Below are 22473 nucleotides of genomic sequence, written 5' to 3' on the forward strand. Positions count from 1 at the left end.
AAAATCTAAGGTTAACAGAAATCCCCTTTTTCTTCTTATTTTAAATATTGACTTGAGTGAAACAACAGACTTTCCCAGAGGAAAAGCCTCAGAGGTGAATCACAGTTGGTAGCTTTACTGTTTATTTTCAATTCATGGTTTACTTGTCTATTTTTAACCTACATCCTGCTGTTTTTCACACCTCATCTTTCTTGCAGTTTTATATGGCTTTGCCAAATCAATCTATACTTGGAGGTTTCCAGATCGCTGTATGTACCATGTTGTACAGTAACATCATTAAAAAATATTCAAAAGTATTATATATAGAAAAAGTTTATTTTGCTATTTAAAATGAAAGTTTATTCTTTTCTCTCATTTTTAGCATTAATACCTATTTCTAATTGTTTCTGAAATACATTTTAAGATCATTCTGTTTTGCAAGCATCAATGAGATATCTTTTTATATCACTGAAAACCTTTTAAATGTTTAAGGCATAAGGGTTAGGATGCTAAGGGAAAAAATGTATTCTTTGAAATCTTTTGCTTTATCTACGAAAGTGGTTGAACTAATTTCTTCTTCCATGATATGAAACTATAGGACAAAAATTATTTCTATACCAGGGAAAAATTACAGAGACAAAGAAAACTACCCCAAACACTACCAAATGCTGTGGCTCGTTGTTGTTTGGTCTTATTTCCTCTTGTGTGCTCAGTGCTCCCATTTGGCACCTCTTGTTCCAGAAATGAGCAGTGATGTTAGCAAGGCTGTTGTTCATAGAATGCCCCTCAGGCTCAGCAGTGCCAACCTGAGAAACAGTAAGGCCTTCCAGATTTCCTAATTAACTCCTTAGCTTTTCTTGTTAGCTTCTAATTTGTTTAGGATTTCTGAGCCATTAACCTTTCCATAAATGCTTTTGTTTGAAAAGAATGTACAACAAATAATTTTTTATAGGGTCAGTAACTTTTGCACTAGAAAGAAGTATAAGCATTTTATTATCCATATGATGATTTGAGGATAGTTGTGTAACTTTTAAGATCTAAGTAGGATGGTTCCTGTAATGGCCATTTATTAATGAGCCAAGGATTTTATCTTTTTTTTTTTTAACTTTCTGGCATCAGAAAGTTTTCCTGCCATGAATTTTATTTTCTTTACCTTGAGTCAGCCACGTGTTTTTTTCTAAGTAGCCTGAGCTCTAACTTGGGGTTTCTTTAGACTGAGGAACAAATTCCTCTCTTAATTTTGTTTTGTTTTCAAGTTGATCATGTTCAGGTATTCTATAGAGATCCATTTCTTTATCTCATTAAGTCATGACTGAGTGTTCATCTTTGGTAACTGACAAAGATTGGAACCTGTCAGCCTTCTTTTATTTATGTATGTGTATAGCCAAAATCATCATCCCAAACATTAATATGTGCTGGCTAAGAATGGTTCTTAGTGTGGTTGTATGTGATTTGCCTTTAAAATGAAAACTTTAGGGGAGTTCACTACAAGATAGAATGCATGTTTTCCTAGGTATATCTTAGATTTTTTTTCTAGTTTATTTTGACATTTAATCTTGAGCGAGAAGCTTGTCCCACTTGAAATATGAGTGCTCAGGAACGTGGAAAACACGCCTTAGAATTCAGTTTGCTACAGGCATTCAGTTATCAAATAGATTTTTCTTTTGGTACATTTTCAAGATCAAATGAGTCTTTTTTTAAGATTTTATGGAGAAAATCATGCTGTACTTCATCTTGTCACTTTTGAATGAAGCTTTTAGATTTTATTAACAGACTTTGACCTTTGCAAAACTAGGAACCCAAGCTCTTTCTAATCATGCCAGAAGCATTTTTGAATTCTTAATTAAAATGCCAATTTTTATGCTTCAATGCAGCAAAAATGGTCTTGGGGTGGTTTTTTTAAATGATGTTTTCCTAGAAGTGCTTATATCTTAACATCTTTTAAAAAATAGTTTTATTGAGGCCTAATTTACATTCTATAAGATTTATCCATTTTAAGTTTAATGAGTTTTAATAAATTTAGATATAGATGTGCAATGACTTCAGATTAATTAATTACATACATTTTGTTCTAATTATCATTATTTGAATTCTTAATGACTCCTTCTGTTTTAGTAAACTATGTTGAAAAATATACCATTTCGGAATAGGAATAAACAGTAGTGGAAGACAGCACATAATAGACTGCGGTATATAGAATCATTTAGAAAACAATATGTTCAAACCCCTGGAAAAAGAAAGGGTCATTTAATAAGTGGAACTGGGGCACTTGATTAAGCCTTTGGAGAATAAATAATGATAGAACACTACCTGTTCACTAAAGTAATTTTAGGTGTATCATTTATTTAAGAGGGAAAAATAAATCCGTAAGAAAACTGGAGAAAATATAGACAAAAAATGATTTCTAGGTGTAGACTTATTATTAAGTATTTTGAAATATGGAATAAAATGCAAAGAAATGTGCTGTTTGACTACATAAAATTGAAAAACATGACTAAGTATAAGACAGATGACAAACTGGGGAAAATACTTGCAACAAACAGTTATGAGAAGCAGAGGGTTAATGTGTACTATGTGAATATTACATTTAAATTAAAAACAAAGAACACCAAAGTGCAATAGATGAGCCTATAAATAGACAATTCAAAAAACAAGAAACAGAAACTGCTAAGATGTATATACCATACAATAATTTCAAAGTACTTGAAGCAAAAAATGACAGAACTAAAAGAAGAAATAGACAGATCCACAATTACAATTGGATACCTCATCTCCTCTCTCAGAACAGAAAGTAAGGATTAGAAGAGCTGAACAACACCAGATAACAAGATATAATTGACATTTTGAGAGCATTTCATCCAACAACAGTAGAATACAAATTCTTTTCAAGTGCCCATGGAACATTCATGAAGGTACACCATATCTGCATCATAAAACAAACTTCAACACATTTAAAATAATTTAAATCAGTTAGAATCTCTTCTTTAACCATAATGGAGTCAAGCTAGAAATCAAACAACACACTTCTAACTAATCCATGGATAAAAGAGGAAATCTCAAGGGAAATAAAAAGAAATACATTGAACAGAATGAAAATTAGAACAAGTCATAATTTTTTAGGCACACAGCTAAAGCAATTCTGAAAGGAAAATTTGTAAGCACTGAATGCTTATATCAGAAAAAAAGAAAGATCTCAAATCAATTATCTAAGCTCTCATCTCAAGCAAATAGAAAAATAATTGCTAATCAACAAGCATGGGCGTAAAGTTTTAGTTAAGCAAGATGAAAAAGTTCTAGAGATCTGCTGTAGAACACTGTACCTATAATTAATAGTATTGTCTTTTACAGTTAAATTTTTGTTAAGAGGTTAGATCTCATGCTAAGTATTCTTAAAAAAATAAAATTAAAGAAAAAAGAAAGTAGAAAATAAGCCCAAAGCAGCAAAAGGGAGCAAATAATAATGATAAATGAACAGAAATCAATGAAACTGAAAACGGAACCACACTATGTTGAGAAGTCAATCAAAATTAAATGGATAATAAAGGAATACTACAAATAACTCTTTATACATACATTTGACAGATTAGATGAAATGGACCAATTCCTTCAAAAACACAAAAACTACCAAAACTTACCCAAGATGAAGTAGATTCTCTGAATGATCCTGTAACTATTAAAGAAATCGAATTGTACTTAGAAACTCTTTGGAGTAGGGGAAAAAAGGTCCAGGCCTAGATGATGTCACTGGTGAATTCTGTGTTTAAAGAAAAAATAACACCAATTCTACAGTCTATTTCAGAAAATAGACATAGAGGTAATCCATCCCATCTCATTTTATGGTACAATCATTATCCTGATTCCAATACCCGGCAAAGATAGTACAAACTTACATGTTATAATCCTCCACAAAATATTGGCAATCCAAGTCCAACCACATATAAATAAAACTGTGCACCTTGACTAAGTGGGATTCATTCTAGGTAAGCAAGGCTGCTTCAGTACTTGAAAATAAATCAATGTAGTCTACCATGTTAATGTGCTGTAGAATAATAATCATATCAGTTAATGTAAAAAAAAAGCATTCAGTAGAATCCTATACCCGTTCATGAGAAAAATTCTCAGCAAAGTAGGAATAGAGTAGTAATATCTCAACTTGATATAAAGCATATATAAAAAGCAACAGCTGACCTTGTACTGTGAAAGACAATGCTTTCCTCCTAAGATTGGGAATAAGGCAAGGCTGTCCACTCTCATCCCTCCTGTTATATCCAGTACAGTAGGCCAGAAAAGGAAGTAAAAGGCCTAGAGATTAGAAAGGAAAAAATAAAACTTTTCCTATTTGCAGATAATATATGTCTGTGTGTAGAATATTCCAAGATAGCTACAAAACATCTTTTTGAACTAGTAAGTGAATTTGGCAGGGTTGTAGAATATGAAGTCTACACAGAAAAATTTATCACATTCTTGTATACTAGCAATGTACAGTTGTAAACAAAAAGTAAAAACATGGTATAATTTACAGTTGCTCTAGAATTAATGAGATGCCTACATATAAATTTAGCAAAATATCTACAGGATTTGTATGTGAAAACTATAAAACACTGATGTATAAAATCAAACAAGACCTAAATAAATGGAGAGACATACTGTGTTCATGGATTGGAAGACTCAACTTAGTAAACATGTCAATTCTCAAATCTTCCTGTAGGTTTAATAAAGTTCACATAAAAATTACAGCAGGATTTTTTTTATAGCTACAGACAGTGTGATTCTAAAATTTGTATTAAGAAGTAAAGGGACCATAATACTTCATCAATTTTGAAGTTTTTTAATACTATTTTAAATATTATATAACTTCAGTAATCAAAACTGGTATTGGTGGCAAGATAGACACAGAGAGTCCAGAACTTTATGCATATGGTTAGCCAGTTTTTGACAAAGGAACAAAAACAATTCAGTGGAGAATGGTTAGTTTTTCCACAAATGGTGTTGGAACACTTGCATAGGCAGAGGGAAAAAAGTGAACCTCGACCCAAACCTCACATCTTATACAAAAATTGACTTAAAAATGGGTCATAGATCTAAAAGTAAAAAAAAAAACTTTTCGAAGAAAACTTGAGTTAGAGTCAAGTGAAGATTTCTTAGATATAATGCTAAAGGTACAATCCAGAAAAGAAATTATCGATAAATTTGACCTCATTAAAATAAAAAACGTTTGACCTGCTAAAGATCCTGTTAAAGGATGGAAAGAGAAGCCATAGACTGAGAAGAAAGTTTACAGGTTACCTATTCAACAAAGGACTTGCATACAGAAAATACCGAGAAGTCTCTAAACTCAATAGTAATACCACACATCTAAATAAAGAATGGGCAAAGGGCTTGAGCAGACATTTCACTAAAGAGTATATATGGATAGCAAATATGCACAAGTCAGCATAACCAGTTAGAAAATTATTAGGGAAATATAGTTAACGATTAAATATAAATAATATATAAATAGAGCAAATACATGTAACTTTGGGGAAATGCAAGTTAAATCTGTGATAAGCCTCTACATAGCTATTAGAATGGCCAAAATACATAAGTGAAAAATACGTTTTTAAAAAATGTAACCAATAAAGGGCCTCTCATATGGACCCCTGTGACAATGGGAGGTGCTTGAGTTGTAGAGTTTTCTAGAAGAAAGACAAGTTCAGTTTGTAACCAGGAAGCAGTCTTATATAATCATTTATAGTAAATTGCCTTAAGAGTTATCAGTAGAGAGATCCAAAGCACTAAAGTTCTAGTAATCTGACTAAATTTTTACCCCCTTACCTTCTTTTTTATTTGTGATTTTGTTTTCTTTAAACTGGGCCTCCCAAATCATATAAGCTTTGGCCCCACAAAAACCTGATTAGCGTTCATAGACAAGAGAGAGGATAAGGACTAATGGAAAGCCACTGAGTTCATTTGGTGGCAAAACACTTGCTTGGGAAGACTGCTGCTGTCTACAACATTCTTGAAAATATAAACCTCGTACCAATATATATTATTTACATGCCAAGTTGTTTGAAAAGGGATGTGAAGTGATGTAAGTAATTGGTTTAGTACAAATAAAAACCTACTTAAGTTCATAGAGGTGGTATATTAGTGTTTAACTCTGGGGTGTGGAGTCTGGAGTCAGACTTCCTGGGTTTGAATACTAGCTCCACCACTTACTAGTTTTCACTTAACTTTTCTCTACCTCACATTTCTTATATGTAAAATGGGAATAATAATAGTGCCTATCTTATAAGAGTTGTGAAAATTATTTGGTACATGTAAAGCATTTAGAAAAGTAACTGGCATATAGTAAGTCCTCGGTAGGTGATAGCTGTCATTAGACTAGCTCTGAATTGTGACTATTTCAAGAAGATACTGGACTCAAAATCTTACCTTCATTTGAAAATAAACTAAAATGTCTTTGCTAAACCATGCCTTTTTGGTGTTGTTTTATTTTAGATGTAGTGAAGAGACCTCGTAAGAAGTACGAAAGAACTTTTAAATATTAAGCACTAAAAAAAGAGAAATTTGATGGAAAGCAAACATTTTTCTTGAATTCTCTTCCAAGCATTTCCCTCAATTTTCTTCCTTAAATATGTTCCGAATATTGTTTATCACTATGTAAACTTCAGAACAGTTCATTTCATATTATTCAAAATCTTATTTTAGGCTGTTGTATTTGGGGACCTTTCAAAAGCTGTTCCTATTAATCACAGTTTTCCTTTTTCCTTTATAGATCACCATTTGCTGCTGTCACAGACTATTCAGTTACAAGGAATAATGTCATACAGCTCTGCTTGGAATTAACAACAATTGTGCAACAGGTATTAGCTGGAAAATTTTTCTTCAGTTAATTTATTAGCTATCTCATATTCTAACAATGAGAAGTACTTGTATTTACCAAGAGTTTATAAAATACTGGTTTGGGATTTTTCTCATTCAAAGACAAATGGTTCAAAAGAAACCAAATACATAATTCATTGGAAAACTATGCATATAGCCCAGTAAACAAGAGTTTTATTTATCAGCAGATGTAAAAGTAATCTGAACCTCCAGAGACAGCTTTATAGTAAATAAGTCGGTTACTCTCACACTTTTAGTGGGGATGACTAAACTGTATTGCCTTTCACAAAATTAAATTAACCCATTTGAATAACAATTTGAGACTTTTGCTCTAAGACACCATTAGTTCCTTATTAGTACGACTATAGTTTCATTTATATAGGTATACATACAAACAGATATACATAATAGCCTTTAATTATCTCCTTAATCATTTAAATGATCTATTTACATGACCCAGTTTTTTTACTTTGAATATTATTTAAGCCAGGGACTCCAAATCAAACATGTTCAGTAGTGCAGCAGCTGATATAAATGTCCTGGCATAACATATGGAGAAATGGTAGAGGAGTGAATTGACTAGTACATATCCTGCAAAAATTTGTTTAAATCTAATAACAAAACACATCTGAGAGGTGTGAGGCTAGTGACCACCACTCTGTGTAAGCCTCATGTCAACCTATTGCTGCTACTGCTGCTACTTTCTCAGGGTGCCATTTTTTGTTAAACTATCCAGTGATGCAGAAGTAGGGAAAGCAGAGGATAAAATGTGATGATACAGAAGATTATTGGGGAAATTCATGATTTAATTTATCCTTCTACTCCCTGTCCTTTATGATGAGGGATAATTAAGTTTCTTAATATTGCCTGTATTTTCTCAAATAAGAAATTTTTTTAATACAGACTTAAATCTTTCAATATATTTTCTGTTGTACCGTATAGATTTTATTAGCACCATTTCTCTGAAATTGCAGGTTTATAGAAAGGAGAGTAAGTTTGTGACTTTTAATTGTGGAATACAGCAGACATTCATCAGGATTATATCATAGCAGTAAGAAAGTCAGTAACTCACTGCTGTTAGTCACAAACATGGATGAAGATGATAAACATTTTATCAGCCTTGAAATGCTGTTGTCTCACTACATGTCTTCATATTTGTTATCAGTGAATTTTATTTCTGAATGTCAAAGATTTCAACTGCATATTAGGGAGAAGAGTGGCATTTTAGGGCAAAGGTCAGCAAACGTTTTCTGTGAAAGGCCAAGTTTTAAGTCTGTAAGGTTTTGTAGGCTTTAATGATACAGGCTCTATGGTGTTTGATCCAACTATTCAATTGCAAAAGCAGCCGCAGACCATGTGTAAGTGAAATGAATGGACATGGTGATGTGCCAATAAAACTTGTTTTACAAAAACAAGCAGCAGGTTGAATTTAGCCCTGGGCCACAGTTTGCTGACTCATGTTCTAGGGCTATGCTAGTCCAGTGTGGTTCGTGGGCCAGTAGCATTATCATCACACAGAAACTTGTTAGAAATTCAGATTCTTGGCACATACTCCAAATGTACTGTGGGGAATGCCCAGGAATCTGCATGTTTACTAGTTTTCCAGGTGATTCTGGTTCTCATACACTGTTCTAGGGCATAGGAATGAAAGAACAATAATATAATCTATGGGTAATTTTTCTTGTAGATCTGTATTGTCAGTGACATTTCTTCAAAAATATGTTTTCTAAAGCTGTTTTTTTTAAGCCATTAAACTTGACCAGAGATTTGAGATGTGGATAATAGACTATTAGTTTCTTCCCTTTTACCATGAGAGAAAGAAATTTTCTCTGCTTTAAGGGTACCTACTGCACAGTATTTATATGATAATCATTCATAGTATGTTAGATATGTGTTCAGTAGCAATCTATATGCCAACAGTCATAATAATACAATAATTATTATTATCCACTACATGACAAGATCTGTGATAACTATTATATGTATCACTTAAGGTTTTCATTTATACATGAGACCCAAGATAATTGAAATACTGTGGAATTAAATGGGAGAATTGAGTTTATTTTTCAACTGTTTATACATGAGAAGCTCATACGGATTGTCCATTCTATGAGAATACAATCCATCTGATGTCACCTTCTAAAATAATGTCATTTCCATGCATAATTATGACAGAAAGTGGGTGTTTTTAATTTCTTGTGTCTCCTTTAAACATCTGGATCTGGATGGCCAGCTTAAGGTTAACTTTTGAGTAATTGGCCCACTCTTTGTTGCTTTGTAAACAGAGACTGCAATTCTAAATGGCAACTCTGATAAGTTTTCTTGAAAATCTTGAAGGAGAATCAGGTATATTCATTTTCACTGAATTCATTCATACTTAATGTTTTCCCATATCAAAAGTAGATAAACAAAGTGATCTTTAAAAAAAATTACCTTTCTTTTAACTTTTACCGTAGAGTGAAGTCAAAAATGGAAAGTTTTCTATGTTTAGAACTCACAGGTTCCAGAACATACCTCTGTCACGCTAACCTTCAAATGTTATATTACGAATGGCTGAAATGATTTTCAGTGACTTAAAATTTCCTGTAGCGGCATGTGCAGGGGTGGAAGTGCAGTTTGTGTAAGGTAGGACTAACCCACCCATTCTGCTATTTTAAGAACCTACCATCTAAGTAACAAGTGATGCAGTTTTTGTTTCCAGAATGTATGAACACCTGCTATAGACATCTACTTCATGGAAAACATATGCCATTCTGATATTGCCCTCAGAGGCTTGTTCACGCTCACAACAGGACCTTTTAACAGCTGCACTGTTTGACTCAGCATTCTCTTTAGGAATCTTACGTCAAGGCATAACGGGTTTAAGTTTTGCTATTTACAGATCAGGAAACATTAGGTAGAATAGAGAGAGAGATACTTTTACAGATTGAACTTTAAGTACATTCTGTCTTGACCAAATAATTGAAATACTCCAAGTATACTGAGGACGTAGAAGGACTTTCTGTACCCTCGACCACTGTACACTCTGTTTTGAAGAGGATGCCTTGCCCTTCTTGGGAAGAGGATGCCTTGCCCTTCTTCTTGCCCTTCTTTTGAAGAGAATGCCTTGCCCTTCTTGGGTAACAGAAACATTACCCATTTCTGTTATTTTAAAGTTCAGTAGCTCATAACATTTCTCACAGTTCCTTCTACCTCACTCTCATTTTCCCATCACATATCCTGTCCCATGTGTCACCACCTTTAAGATGCTTCCAAACAGAAACTTCTCTGTATATGGGTGTTCTTGGTTCTTGCCTTGCCTACCCGCTCCCAACATGTTACCTGACTTGATATCTTAATTCACTTACTTTAACCAGGTCTTTTATGTGGTACCTTAAAGGAAATATTAGATGTAAATTTCTCTTAATAAAATACATCTTCATGACATTCTGATTTAATCTACTTATAAGTACAGAATGGATCACTTTCAGACTAGTCATCCCAAAGCCCAGCTCCAATTTTGTCGCTTTCAGCAATTTCCCCTAATTTCCAAACTGATTACAAATTCCTCTCTTTGGAATTCAAAGGACTCCAAGTAAGGTTCTAACATAATTTCAATTTTATCTTCTAGTACTCCTTTGTATCTTAATTGTACTCCAGTTCATGTGGATGAGTTATTGTTGGTAAAATAGATCTTGCAGTTTCATCTTTTTATGTTGTGAGGCCTCCTCAGAACATGTCCCATATATCTTTTTATCTCTGCCTGTCAAAATTATGTCCCATCCTTTAAGGCCTCTAGGAAATGCCATCCCACTCATGAAACTTTTACTATTTCTCATAACTGTTTGTATACCCCCTACTTTGACCATTTATATTTAATCAACCATGGTTGATGTGGTTGGGATTAAATTAAATATACCACCTTGCTCTTTGTCTTCTACGTCTCCAATCTGGTCTTTGTTCTTTTTTCTGTATTAATTATTTTTTATGATTCCAGTTTGTCCCCTTTGTTGACTTATCAGCTACAATTGTTTGTTGTATGAGCAAAGGTAGAAATCCCTTAAACTTACTTTACATGCATTTTACATCTTGTCAGTTATATTCTGCTGTGAATCATAATTATCTGACTTCCATTAGACTGTTATCTCCTTGAAAGTAGGAACAATGTTGTGCTCATTACTTACTTGTTAAAATAAATTGACCTGAGCCCCAGTTATCCCATGTGGTTAGCACATACTCATTTATACTCTTCCAGAAAAATCTAGAATTAAATGCTTAAATCGTTACTTATTTCTATTTCAACTCCTGTGTAAAAGCTGCAGTTCTGTCTCCGCTACTCATATCAAGAACCCCAAGGATATCCAGAGATACCCATCACTTTACATCTCAGTTTATTCATTAATTAAAATAAAAATATTATCCTCATAACCATTTTCCAGTGCTAGAATGAAAGTGAACAAAACTTCTGAAACACTATGCTGTTATATAACACTAACAGAATATATTTTTTTAGAGGAAACTTAATTATAGGCATGATATGAATGTTTGTAAATCATCTCTTAAATAATCTATTATTTTTCTACTGTTATGTGATGTCATATCTTTGATACCAAGTCTCTCTGGGCTCTGTGGTCTGTTGCTACCTATCTTGGCAATAGGAATGAGGATGATAATTAAAATGATGAAATAAAACAGTTAAGTGTTTGCTTCTTGATGATGAAACTACAGGTGATTTTAGTTTATTTAGACTCTACGTTTCTGTATTTTTCAGATTTTCTACAATGAATTTGAGTTATCAGAAAAACATAAAATGAATGCTATGTTCATTGAAGAAATACTACTTTCAGTTTGATGAAAGAGCACAACATAGATGAATACTTATTATATTTTAAAATAAATTACATAGTTTACAAACAGTCAGTGTCCATCTAATGGTCTCATTCAGCCATTAAATACACACTAATCATCTCATTCACTTGGAATTGTATGCAGTATCTAAAGACAGAATTAAACTTAAGCTGCCAGTAAAAGAGGCCAACTTGAATAAGCAAAGTGTAGATTTAAAAAAAAATATCTAGGGCATGCATTTATTACCAGGCTTTCAAGAAATCTCATCTGAACAGTTATGATGATAGTTATGCTTTGAAATATGCTGTACTTCAAATTATTTTCACTCAACTTTAATTATTTTTATTCCCTTTGAGCAAGATGAGATGATCAATATCTAAAAATAAACTGTCACAAATAGCTTTTTTTCCCTTCTTAACACAAAGGAGTGGTACTATGAAGTAAGTGGAAAGTGCTTCTTGATATTGGCTACTTATAATTAAAGTAATGCAAACATTAGAGGAGAAAGAGAAATTTCTTTTAACAAGCTCTGTTTGGAAGAATTTATTTAATCTTACTGTATCTGTTTTTCTTATTTCCAGATGTGATGGGTTTAGACAGTTATAGTTGAAGTCTTTTAAAGAGATTCTTCCCCCCAACACCTCTTCCCCACATAAGATTGACTATAATAACACATTTGAGAAAAAAGGGAAACTGGTTTTAAAATCTTAAATGGGAAGAATTCTCACAAAGAACTGAAGCTTCAGATATTTAGAGCACTGTCAGCACCTGAAACAGAAAAATGAGACAGGTACCCACGCACTTCTTGTCAGCATTGAAATAATTGCCATGATGCCTACCCTAATGAGTATCAGCTTAACCTAAAATTATTCTACTGCACCATTTAAAATTTTTTCCAGTTCAAACACAAAAAATGATTAATTAGATTGTCACTAGTTAAGAAATGGGTGCAAAAGTATCGGTTTGCAAGGTGAAACTTTGGTGGAACTTAGAATACTTGGGGCAAGGGACGGAGGGTGGGGACAGTGAGTATTGGGAGACTTGAGGCTTAGCCCTGTTGTTTCATGAGCATTTCACCTTGGGCAAACCATCTATAAACAGAAATAATTCTATTATTGTGAGAATCAAATTAGATGTATTAAAAATGGTTCACAAATGTGAAGTGAAAAACAAAAGTAAAGTAATATTAATTATAAAATGGATGAGAAAAAGACTTGATACAAAGAACTAGAATAACAAGTTTGTTTTAAATAATAAATGTACACAGATTTTTTTCTCCATTTGCTGTTAGTTTTCTTCAGCTGCATATACAGTGAAGGAGATACTGAGAGAAAAATTTCAACATGTGAAACATTTTAAATCAGATTTTGAACTGTTAAATGCAAAGTGAAAACTTCCTTTTTTGTTTATTTAAAATTTTTTAAAATTTAATTTGTAAGTAAACTTTTTATTTTAAGATAGTTGTAGATTCACATGCAATTGTAAAATGAAGACTTCCTTTTAAAATTCAAGTTCTGCTGATATACTCTTACCTGAAATGGTCCCTTCTAAATTATATATTATAAAATGTTCTTGTGTTTTCTCATGGGCTTGCTCGTTTTTCATCCTTTTAAGACTCACTTTACCATGCCCTTGAATATCACTGATTTTCTGGATAGTGTTCGAAACATACTTCTTTCCCTTACCATTCCCAGCTGAAAGTTAGAAAAAAAAAAGATTAATAGTCTTTCACCTAAGATGTTATAAATAATTTTTGAGAAGAAAAAATACAAAGAAAAGAGAAATTTTAGAAACCTTTCTAAAAACATCAATCTATTTTAAATATGTGAATTTTACCTACTGCATGGTCAACAATTTCCTTTCCCACCCTCTAAAATTTGAAGAAATAGCATGTACTGTTCAAAAAATCTTAACTGAGAGAATATTCACTGAGAACTGGAAGTTTTTTTAGATGTTGAAAGAGAGCTTTTATGGTCCTAGCTTGTATTCGTTCTGTTGATGTTGTATGCCATCTGTGTAAAGGTTTGTATGTAGCACACTCTATACTCCTCTAATTATTTTCTATATTTTTTTAAATTATAAAAGCAGTGTAATATGCTTTATAGAAAAATTTAGAGTAATGAAAAGAAAAAAAACATTGCTTGTAATCTTTCCACCCAAAGAAAACGCCTGTTATCATTTTGCTTGTTTTACTTGCCATTTTGCCTGTTTTCATCTACATACACATATATATTTTCAAAATGGTCTTTTTCATTTAGTATTGTGCCATAATTTTTTTTTAATTTTACTGCATAGTTATTAGGTCTTTTGTCCTTTAAAAAAGTTTATAAAATAATAATACTCGTTAATTTAAAAAATACAGAAAACCATAAAGAAGAATAGTTACTGTCATCCCAACTTAAGCACCAGAAACAACTGTGCCACTGCTTTGGTCTTTCCTATAATAAATGTCTTTATTTAAGTTGTTATTCTGACTTTCTGACAGTTCATTTGTTTGATTTTTTTTTTCCATATTTACCTGTCTGATGTATTTTGTTTCTTGCTAACTCTTTGTTCAAGAAAGTGGAAAAAATAGTCTTCAAAGGTCAATAGTGGAAATGTTTCTTTTTGATGGACATCTTCCTCTAAATTATGTGTGTGCGTGCTTTCTAATCACTTTTGTTACCTTTACACGGTTTTAAATACATATCAGTAAAAGTAAACTATTTATGAGTTATTCTTTAAATATACATTTTTAAATAAAAATGTAAGTGAACATATTGAGTATATAACCCTTTTTAAAAAATATTCCTGCTTGAATTTAATCTAACCTGTTTTATCTTAATCGGGTTGTTATTTACTCAAGGTAAATACCCAAGAGAAAATAAGAGCTTTTTTAGGACTTAATTGAACTGGTATTTGTGGTTTAAATTGTTAGGGCATGTATTTATAAATAGTAAAAAATTAAAATAAAAGATTACAGAATTTTGTAAAAATAGCCTTAGAAATGATTTTTTATGTTTTATTAAGGATTTAAGCAAGAAAATTTGGCCTATGAGTTTATTGACAATAGCTATCATATTTTACTTTATTATGTTTTATCTATATGAATATTACCTCCTTTACCTTCCTAGTTGACACTTTATATTATTTACTCTTACATTTTATGGCAAAATAGGTTAGTGGGCTTTGACATAAAGTAGATCTGAATTCATTATGGCTCTGCTTTTTACAAACTGTATGAACTTGGACAGATTACTTCATATCTCTGATAACTCTGTCTTTATTTGTAAAGTGGATCACCAACCACCTTGTTGGATTATTGTAGGTGAATTTATGTGAATATTGGAAATTGATCTAGTTCATGATCTGGCATTTTAGTGGGAGCTTAATAAATGGCAATTTTAGTTACCTTGTATAGCAAAAGATCTTTGGAAACTCTAAACTCAGTTAGTTTGTTGTTCACACAAAATTTAAAGGAGTGATTCTCTGCTTGCTTTTGGTACTGAGTGGCAATGAAGAAAGACCTGTTTCTACAATGAGTGATTTTTTTAAAAGAATTTTGGTTTAATTTCGGTTGTTTTTTAGAATTTAAGGCAAATTGGTAACTATGTATGCTTCATATTCTGGATGATATTTTGAAATGTCCATGTTCAAATGGAATACAGAAATTAATTTTGGTTACTTGTGAATTTGCCATCCCTATCCACATATTCAAGCAACCTAGAGTTGAAAATGGAAAACTCAAAACTTGTAAAGGTAAAAGGCTAGTGTATAATAAATAGGCAGTCATACAGAATGTGTGTTGTAAAAGGGATATTAAGATTCAAGTAGTAGTAAAATACATGTAAAGTTCTAAAATGGGGATATAAATTATACTGGGGTAGGCAGGCTATATTCTGTGGTTCATGTAGTAAGTATTAAACCATATGAAAGCTCAGCCAAGATAGTCTATCATTCATCTCAAACACAGCTTTAAATATTATTTTTGCTATATTTTCAGGGTTAGTGTTTAAGCCTTCCTGAATCAGACATTCTAGGTGACCTGAAAAATGGACTTTGGCTCTTGGGATTTGAAACTGGTACATTTCAGACCAAAAACGAGGACAAACTTTATATGTAATTTTTAAACAATACGAATTACATTACTTAGCATACCTGTTGAAGGCAATATGAAAGATACTGTTTTTTTATTTTATATTTAAGCAGTATATTTTAGTTCAATACTCAGTCCTTTAAGTTTTCTTCAGTTGTTTCAGTTGATGATGAAGAAGCAAAGCCATTATCTTTTTAAACTTTTATTTATAATCCTAACGTAATGAATCAGGAGTTAGATATAGAACTATTAGGCATAGTACCCAGACAGCTTGAGGACTTTTTTTCTGAAGACAAATATAAAACTAAAAACATATAGAATTTGCAAAGCTGAGATTATGCTGTGTATATATGCCTGTATCCCTTTGAAGGCCTAGAATATAGCATTATAATCAGAATAGATATAAATACACAAGCAGAGAGAAAGAGAAATCCTCATTCTTGATGTTAAAAAAAAAACATGATTATTGGTAGCTGCAAATTTTCTGAAGGCTCAGACTGAAAGGTAAAGAAGAGTGATGAAATTATTACATGATAATAAGACTTTAGGAAAGCATCTTTCTGACACTTTTTTTGTGAAAAAAAAAACTTTAAAACTTACTATATATTATATGAAAATGAAATAGGCTGTTTTTATAGGTTTATTCTTTTACAGACCTAGACTATATTGCATGTTATCTGAGCATCTTACCAAAACACTTTTAAAGATGTAGATAGTATCACCATTAATAATAACAGAAGAACTAGATGTGTGGTGTAGTATACTAATCAAATTCTTTTAGATAGCAAATGATAGGATACTGTTTCTCAGACATCTGTTTTCTCACTATTACATTTCTAAATTTATGTAATATTATATATATACACAAAAGAATGCATGTCATATATATGTTATGAAGCATAAGAATAATCAGATACTCATAAATTGGCCATTTAATTTAATAACTAGAACATTACCAACATTGTCTTAGTTATAACTGTGCTCCTCCGCATCTCATTACCCTGCCTCTTCTCAGGGTGTTTCTTTTTTTTTTTTCGTAAAGTAGTTGCATACATTTTCTAAACATCTCATTTAGTTATGCTTGTCTTTGAGCTTTATAAAAATAGTATCACTCTGCATATTACTTTTTTCACTTGATGTATTTCTGAACTCATTCATGTTTTGTTTAGTCACTGTAGTTCATTCACTTTCACTTCATATAATACTTAATTGTGTGTATATACTCCAATGTGTATCCATTCTCCTGACCGTGAATATTTGGATATATACTTACATTTAATTATGTATGTAGGAGGGTAATTGCTGGCTTATACAGTATACACATGCTCATCTTTACAAATGTACCACATCCTGTTCTCCAAGTTTTATTGCTTATTTATGTAATGTACTTTCATTGTCTTCCTACCTTCTGAATTACTATATTTTGTCTTATTATGCAGTTCACCTTTTGAGAGGCTTTTAAAATTTTCTCACAAAGACTCCAAGAAGATAGAACTTTTACCATTATTGCTATATTATATACAAGGAAACAGATGTAGAAAGATGGGTTAGGTGATTCTTAACCCTTGTAGGTGGTCAGTTTTTCGGAAGAGAATCCCTGATATGCTCCCATTTGTAATGTACTGTGATGATTCTTTTTAAAGAATCAAGCCAAAAGTAATACTAATCCATTTAAGAAAAGATTTGCAGTGGTGAATGCAAGTTGTTTGCCTTTTGCACCTCTGTGTCTCTAGTGCCTGGCAAATAAATGTCTGTTGAAAGAATGAAAGGATTAATTTTCCCCTTAAAATTTCACCTAAAAAAGGGTTACAGGATTTTAAATGTAGCTGCTGTAACTCATTCTGATGCTGATGAAAACCTGAGAGAGAACTAAACAGAAAATACTGTTTTTTCAAAGTTGATAAAATCCAAGTATATCATGATTATTACAGACACAAAATTAGTCCTTAAAATTTTAAGGCTGCTTTTTCCTATTTCTTCTCCTTTTAATGCTTGTAACTCCAGGGAGGTGAGTTGGGAGAGACAGTGGTGATGGCACCAGTCTCCTTGTGAAACTAGTAATGAGCTAGTGAATTGGGGAGGGGAGGGAAAAGAAATTATTGTGGAGAGGATCAGAAGCTTGGAGGGGAGGGCTGGTTTTGGAGCTAAAAAAGGTTCCTATTACTGTCCAGTCTGCTTCCCACACTCCCCAAATAAATCCATGTGTGCATTTCTGAGTATCATTTAGAATGCTTTTGTAGCTTAAAAATTCCAATTTTGATCTGATAGCAAATTTAGAAACCTGAGCCCTAAAGGAATATAGAACATGATGTTACTGGACTATGCAATGCCATAGCAGGAGTTATCAAAGTACCTAAAGGGAAAAATCAAAAGGTTTGATTAGGTAACTTTATTGGTTCTGGTTCGGCAAATACTTTCTTGTGTATCTTGCTCTTATTTAAGTGCTATCTGCAAAGTTTTTAATGCCTTTTGAAATGTCTACCCTAGCACTATTCAGCAGTTATTAATACCATAACTATTAATTTCCTTTTCAGTGTCTCACCGTTTTCCACAGCCCTCCTCACGCCACTAAATATCTCACTAGGCCTCCTGTTTCCTCCCATTTAAACTGTCTGCACAAATGTTCTCCTGCCCTGTCTCCCCACAAAGATTCTGAACTGCCTTTTAAAATTGAAATGTATTCGGCCCTTGGCTCTTCTGTTCATCTTTTTAACCCCTCCCTCAAACCATATCATCTGGATAAATCCTATTCCTTATGACATATAAAAAGTATTAGCAAGAAAAAAAGGGCTATATAAAGTGTAACAGGCAGGCAATAGTATCATTACTATTTTGAGGTTGGCAAAACGCTTTTACAATATGTTATCAGATTTGTTCCTCACAATAATCAAGTGAAGTAGGTATACCAGATGTCATCCCAATTTTGTAAATGAGTAAATGGAATTTTGGAGAGGGACAGTGACATAGTCAGTTAGTGACATGGCCAGGACTTAGATCCAGGTGCTTTGACATGGTTTGTAATACTTCTTGCTCATTGTTTCTCAAGTTTGGCCTCATCTTAGAATCAAGTAAAGAACTCTTTATTTAAAAACACTGATATCTGGGTCCCATCCAAGACCTATTAAATTAGACTCTCTGTGGTGGGGTTGTAATCAGTATTTTTTAAATGATACCTCAGTTGATTCTAATGTGGAGCCAAAGTTGATAACCACTGTGATATAGTCACACTTTACTGGTTTAGTATGAGATGAACGTGAGGTGGGAAGAAAATGTATGTGATCAAGAACAGTGTTTACCAATGGTTGGTCCATGGGCCATGATTCACCCAGGGAAGCTTGCTAAACATGCATATTCCCTGGACTTTACCACAGCACAGTATGAATGACTGAGAACTATGGATCAGGAGATTCAACTATTGATAGGTGATATCAGCCCAGAGCCCACACTTTTATAAAAGAGACTAGTTAAAGTTTTGAATTTACAACTGTAGTTATCAATTCATAGTCTATCTGTGCCATACATGCATATCCAAAAGGATTAGACTTGTTCTTTGAAACATCAAATATAAGTTATTAACAAAAATGGTCATTGTGCATTTGTAATAAGGGGAGAACCAGTGCTAGAAACTAATGTGGTGTCAACAGACAGAGGCAGGAACTAGAGTTACTAAAACTGTATAGAGAAGGAATAATAATGACATTTTTAGCATTTATTATGAATCATATTATCATACAATCATATTATGCCTTACATGGATTATATCATTGAATCATTACACAAAATCTATGACATAGATTTTCATACTTACATAAGATGAATGCAGCAAATCAAAGAAAATATAGAGCTACTAGTTATAGGCACTGATTTTCTGAGGCATTTTGCCCTGCTGCCAAAGTAGTTTTTAATAACCCAGGCCTCTTGGGCTGGGTCAGAATAACCACCAACATCAGATAGGTAATTCAGATGAAATTAGGCCCTAACACAAGTGAAATAATGGATTGAAATTGTAATTGATAGTGGCAGGTTGAAGAACTGGTCAGAATTAAGTAATTAGGACAAGTGAGCATGAATCAAACTTAAAAAACTGAGGCAAAAATTCTCCAAAATACAAGATGGGAAAAGACTAGATTTGCATGAAGGTAGCAGAATGTAATCTGAGGTTAATTGTGAATTACATTGTGTGAGGAGTGATATAGCACCTCATATTTCCTGAAATGAAGAGGTACAGTATGTAAAATTCATAGAATAGTTATTGCATTAAACTCTGCATTGGTTAGGTCTTCATTTGCTTGAGTGTTCTATTTTTCCCTCTTTTCTTTTATGGAGGATTGTATCAGTCAAAGGAAGCTAGATGATGCTGTACTAACAACCTGAAAATGTTAGTGGCTTTTAATAATACTCATGTCCAGTGCTCATGTTCCATGTGCATCCTGGGTTGCTATAGCTGTTCTGCACATCCTCTTCACTTCAAAGCTCAGAGTAGCCTCTTCTTGAACACTGCTGGCAGAGGGAAAAGAGAGCATGGTGAACTATGTACTGGTTCTTAAAGTTTCTGCATGGAAATAAGACATAGCACTTTGGCTCACAGTTTGTTGAACAAAATAAGTCATAGATCCATGGCCAACATCAGTGGCTCCAGGAAGTTTACTTTTCCCTTAAAAAAAGAAAGTATATATTTAGAAATCATAATACAAATCTGCTACAGTAATGAATCTCTAAACAATTCCAATATAGCATTATACTAGAATTTTAAGGACAACAATATTTATTTGACTATAAGGAAAGAGACAATAAAATTAGGTGCTGAAATTTTAAATATCAAGAAAACAGCTTGGTAAAGGTTGAATTTGAAGAATTTCTTCTTTTCCCTCAATGGTGTGTTTGTATGCACGTGTGTGTCTCTTGGTATTTTAAGTGTAATCTACTGGAATATGGGGTGGTAGGTTTGGTGGGAGGGGGAGACTTCTCGAATTTTTTCAAAGCATAAAATTCTGCCTTATAATCACTCAGTGTTATGACTAGGAAACACTAAATGGATACTGATTCTGTGTAATATCTATTTTGAAGGTGTACCACGTTAAGCCTAGATTTGAGCTAGTAGTATTACTCGGACAATGTAGTATTTGCTAGGATTTAAATAGCTTATCATCATCAGTGATCTATAAATATTTATTGAGTGCCCAGGTAAGTGGCACTTTTTCATATGTTGGACACAGTTACTGAAATAAATGGTATCATTTTGTCCAAGAAAGTGCATTCTAAGTAGATAAAAAGGACAAAGATACATGAGCTTAAGGAATTTTTTAAACTAATACTTAGAATTTGTTTCACATATACTATAACTTGCATTTATTTTCTGGCAGCCAAGTGTATGATCTTGAATTGAAGAATTAATATTTAATTTATATGTTTATTTGTAATGGGGTGTGGTATTTATCTTTGCTTGAACTCTTGAGTTGAATTTGTCACAAGGGAAAAATTGTCTCCCAATTTTAGACCCAATAGATTTTCTTTTCATTGTGATATATTAGATGGTCATTACAGTAAGTAACTTGAACATGTGGAAGCTAGAGAGACTTACGAAGAAATTTTAGCTTCGTTGAATGAATATAAAATTCTTGATATCTTTTGCATAATGTGAATCTTCATGCTGAGAAAGGCCCAATTATTTTTGTTGAAAATATCTGCTGAGATCATGCAGATTAAAGTTTAAAACCAAACTCATGTTTAAAGTTATTTTAAAACTGTGAAACTCTATTTTTGTACCAAATAGGAGTATGAAGAGACTAAGTGTACTGTACTAGTTTGTATAGCAGTTAGTTTTGTTTTAAAAATATGGCTTTAAAAGTTTCATTTTTTTACACCTAACCTATAAAACCAGTGTTAAATATTTACTGTGGAATATGAAAATAGAGAATCAATGGAAGAAAATAATCATAACTGATAAATTCACATTTTATTTATAGAGTGTACAGAGCACCTTGAGAAATTAAAGAGACAGTGCAGTTGAATATAAGATTCCTTCTTTGAAAATATTGACAATCTAATGGGAAAGACTAAGACTAACAAATAGATTACTGATGGAAACATAAAATATGTACAGTTAGTAGTTATCTGATTGGCCATTCAAAATCATTTAGGTCTTGACTGAAGACATGCAGAATAAACAAATTTGGTTCATAATGGGGATTAGCTCATTCACTGCCCCTTCAAGTTGTCAAAACAAAGCTATTAAAGTTACAGGATCACAATCTCACTCTAATGAGTTTTCTAGTCAATGCTACATTGACTTGACATTTTTACCTTTTATGCCTTTTGACAGTTCAATCTTGAAAAGCCTCAGAGGTTTTTGGATTTGTTGGAAGGCCATTTAGATGCTGAAAAAAACAATCAGACTCACTTCTGCTTGTACCCCCAAGTCTCTATATGCTAAAAGATTAGTTTCCACACCCATTCAACTGTTGGAACTTTAGTCTTTCATTGTCAAGTGGAAGGCGAGAGTGATTAGAGTCAAATGGGGTTTCATTTTAGATGACCTCCTGGGGGAGAACTGGAGCAGAATTTTGAAGAGGAATATGATCCAAGATGCAGAAGAATATGGTTATGTTCACCAACAGAAAGACTAAGATGGCCTCTAAGGTCGTGCCCACCCACACATTCTCCTCCCATTCTTTGTTAATTGCACTTTTTATGTTACAACTTGTAACCTTATTTAACCTAATGAAAAT

The 22473-nt window shown here is 32.7% G+C and overlaps 1 protein-coding gene across 4 annotated transcripts in view; it reads left to right on the forward strand.

The window, feature by feature from the left end:
• The window catches only part of CNKSR2 (connector enhancer of kinase suppressor of Ras 2), a 259346-nt gene that overhangs the window by 67698 nt on the left and 169175 nt on the right, over nucleotides 1-22473 (forward strand). For all 4 annotated transcript variants that reach the window (XM_036840306.1, XM_036840307.1, XM_036840308.1 and 1 more), the window contains exon 4: nucleotides 6737-6824. In XM_036840306.1, the coding sequence (XP_036696201.1) occupies nucleotides 6737-6824 (88 nt within the window). The remainder of the gene's footprint in view (nucleotides 1-6736; nucleotides 6825-22473) is intronic.

Source organism: Balaenoptera musculus, chromosome X (genome assembly GCF_009873245.2).
Source record: "Balaenoptera musculus isolate JJ_BM4_2016_0621 chromosome X, mBalMus1.pri.v3, whole genome shotgun sequence".
In the NCBI taxonomy this organism is placed as follows: Eukaryota; Metazoa; Chordata; class Mammalia; order Artiodactyla; family Balaenopteridae; genus Balaenoptera; species Balaenoptera musculus.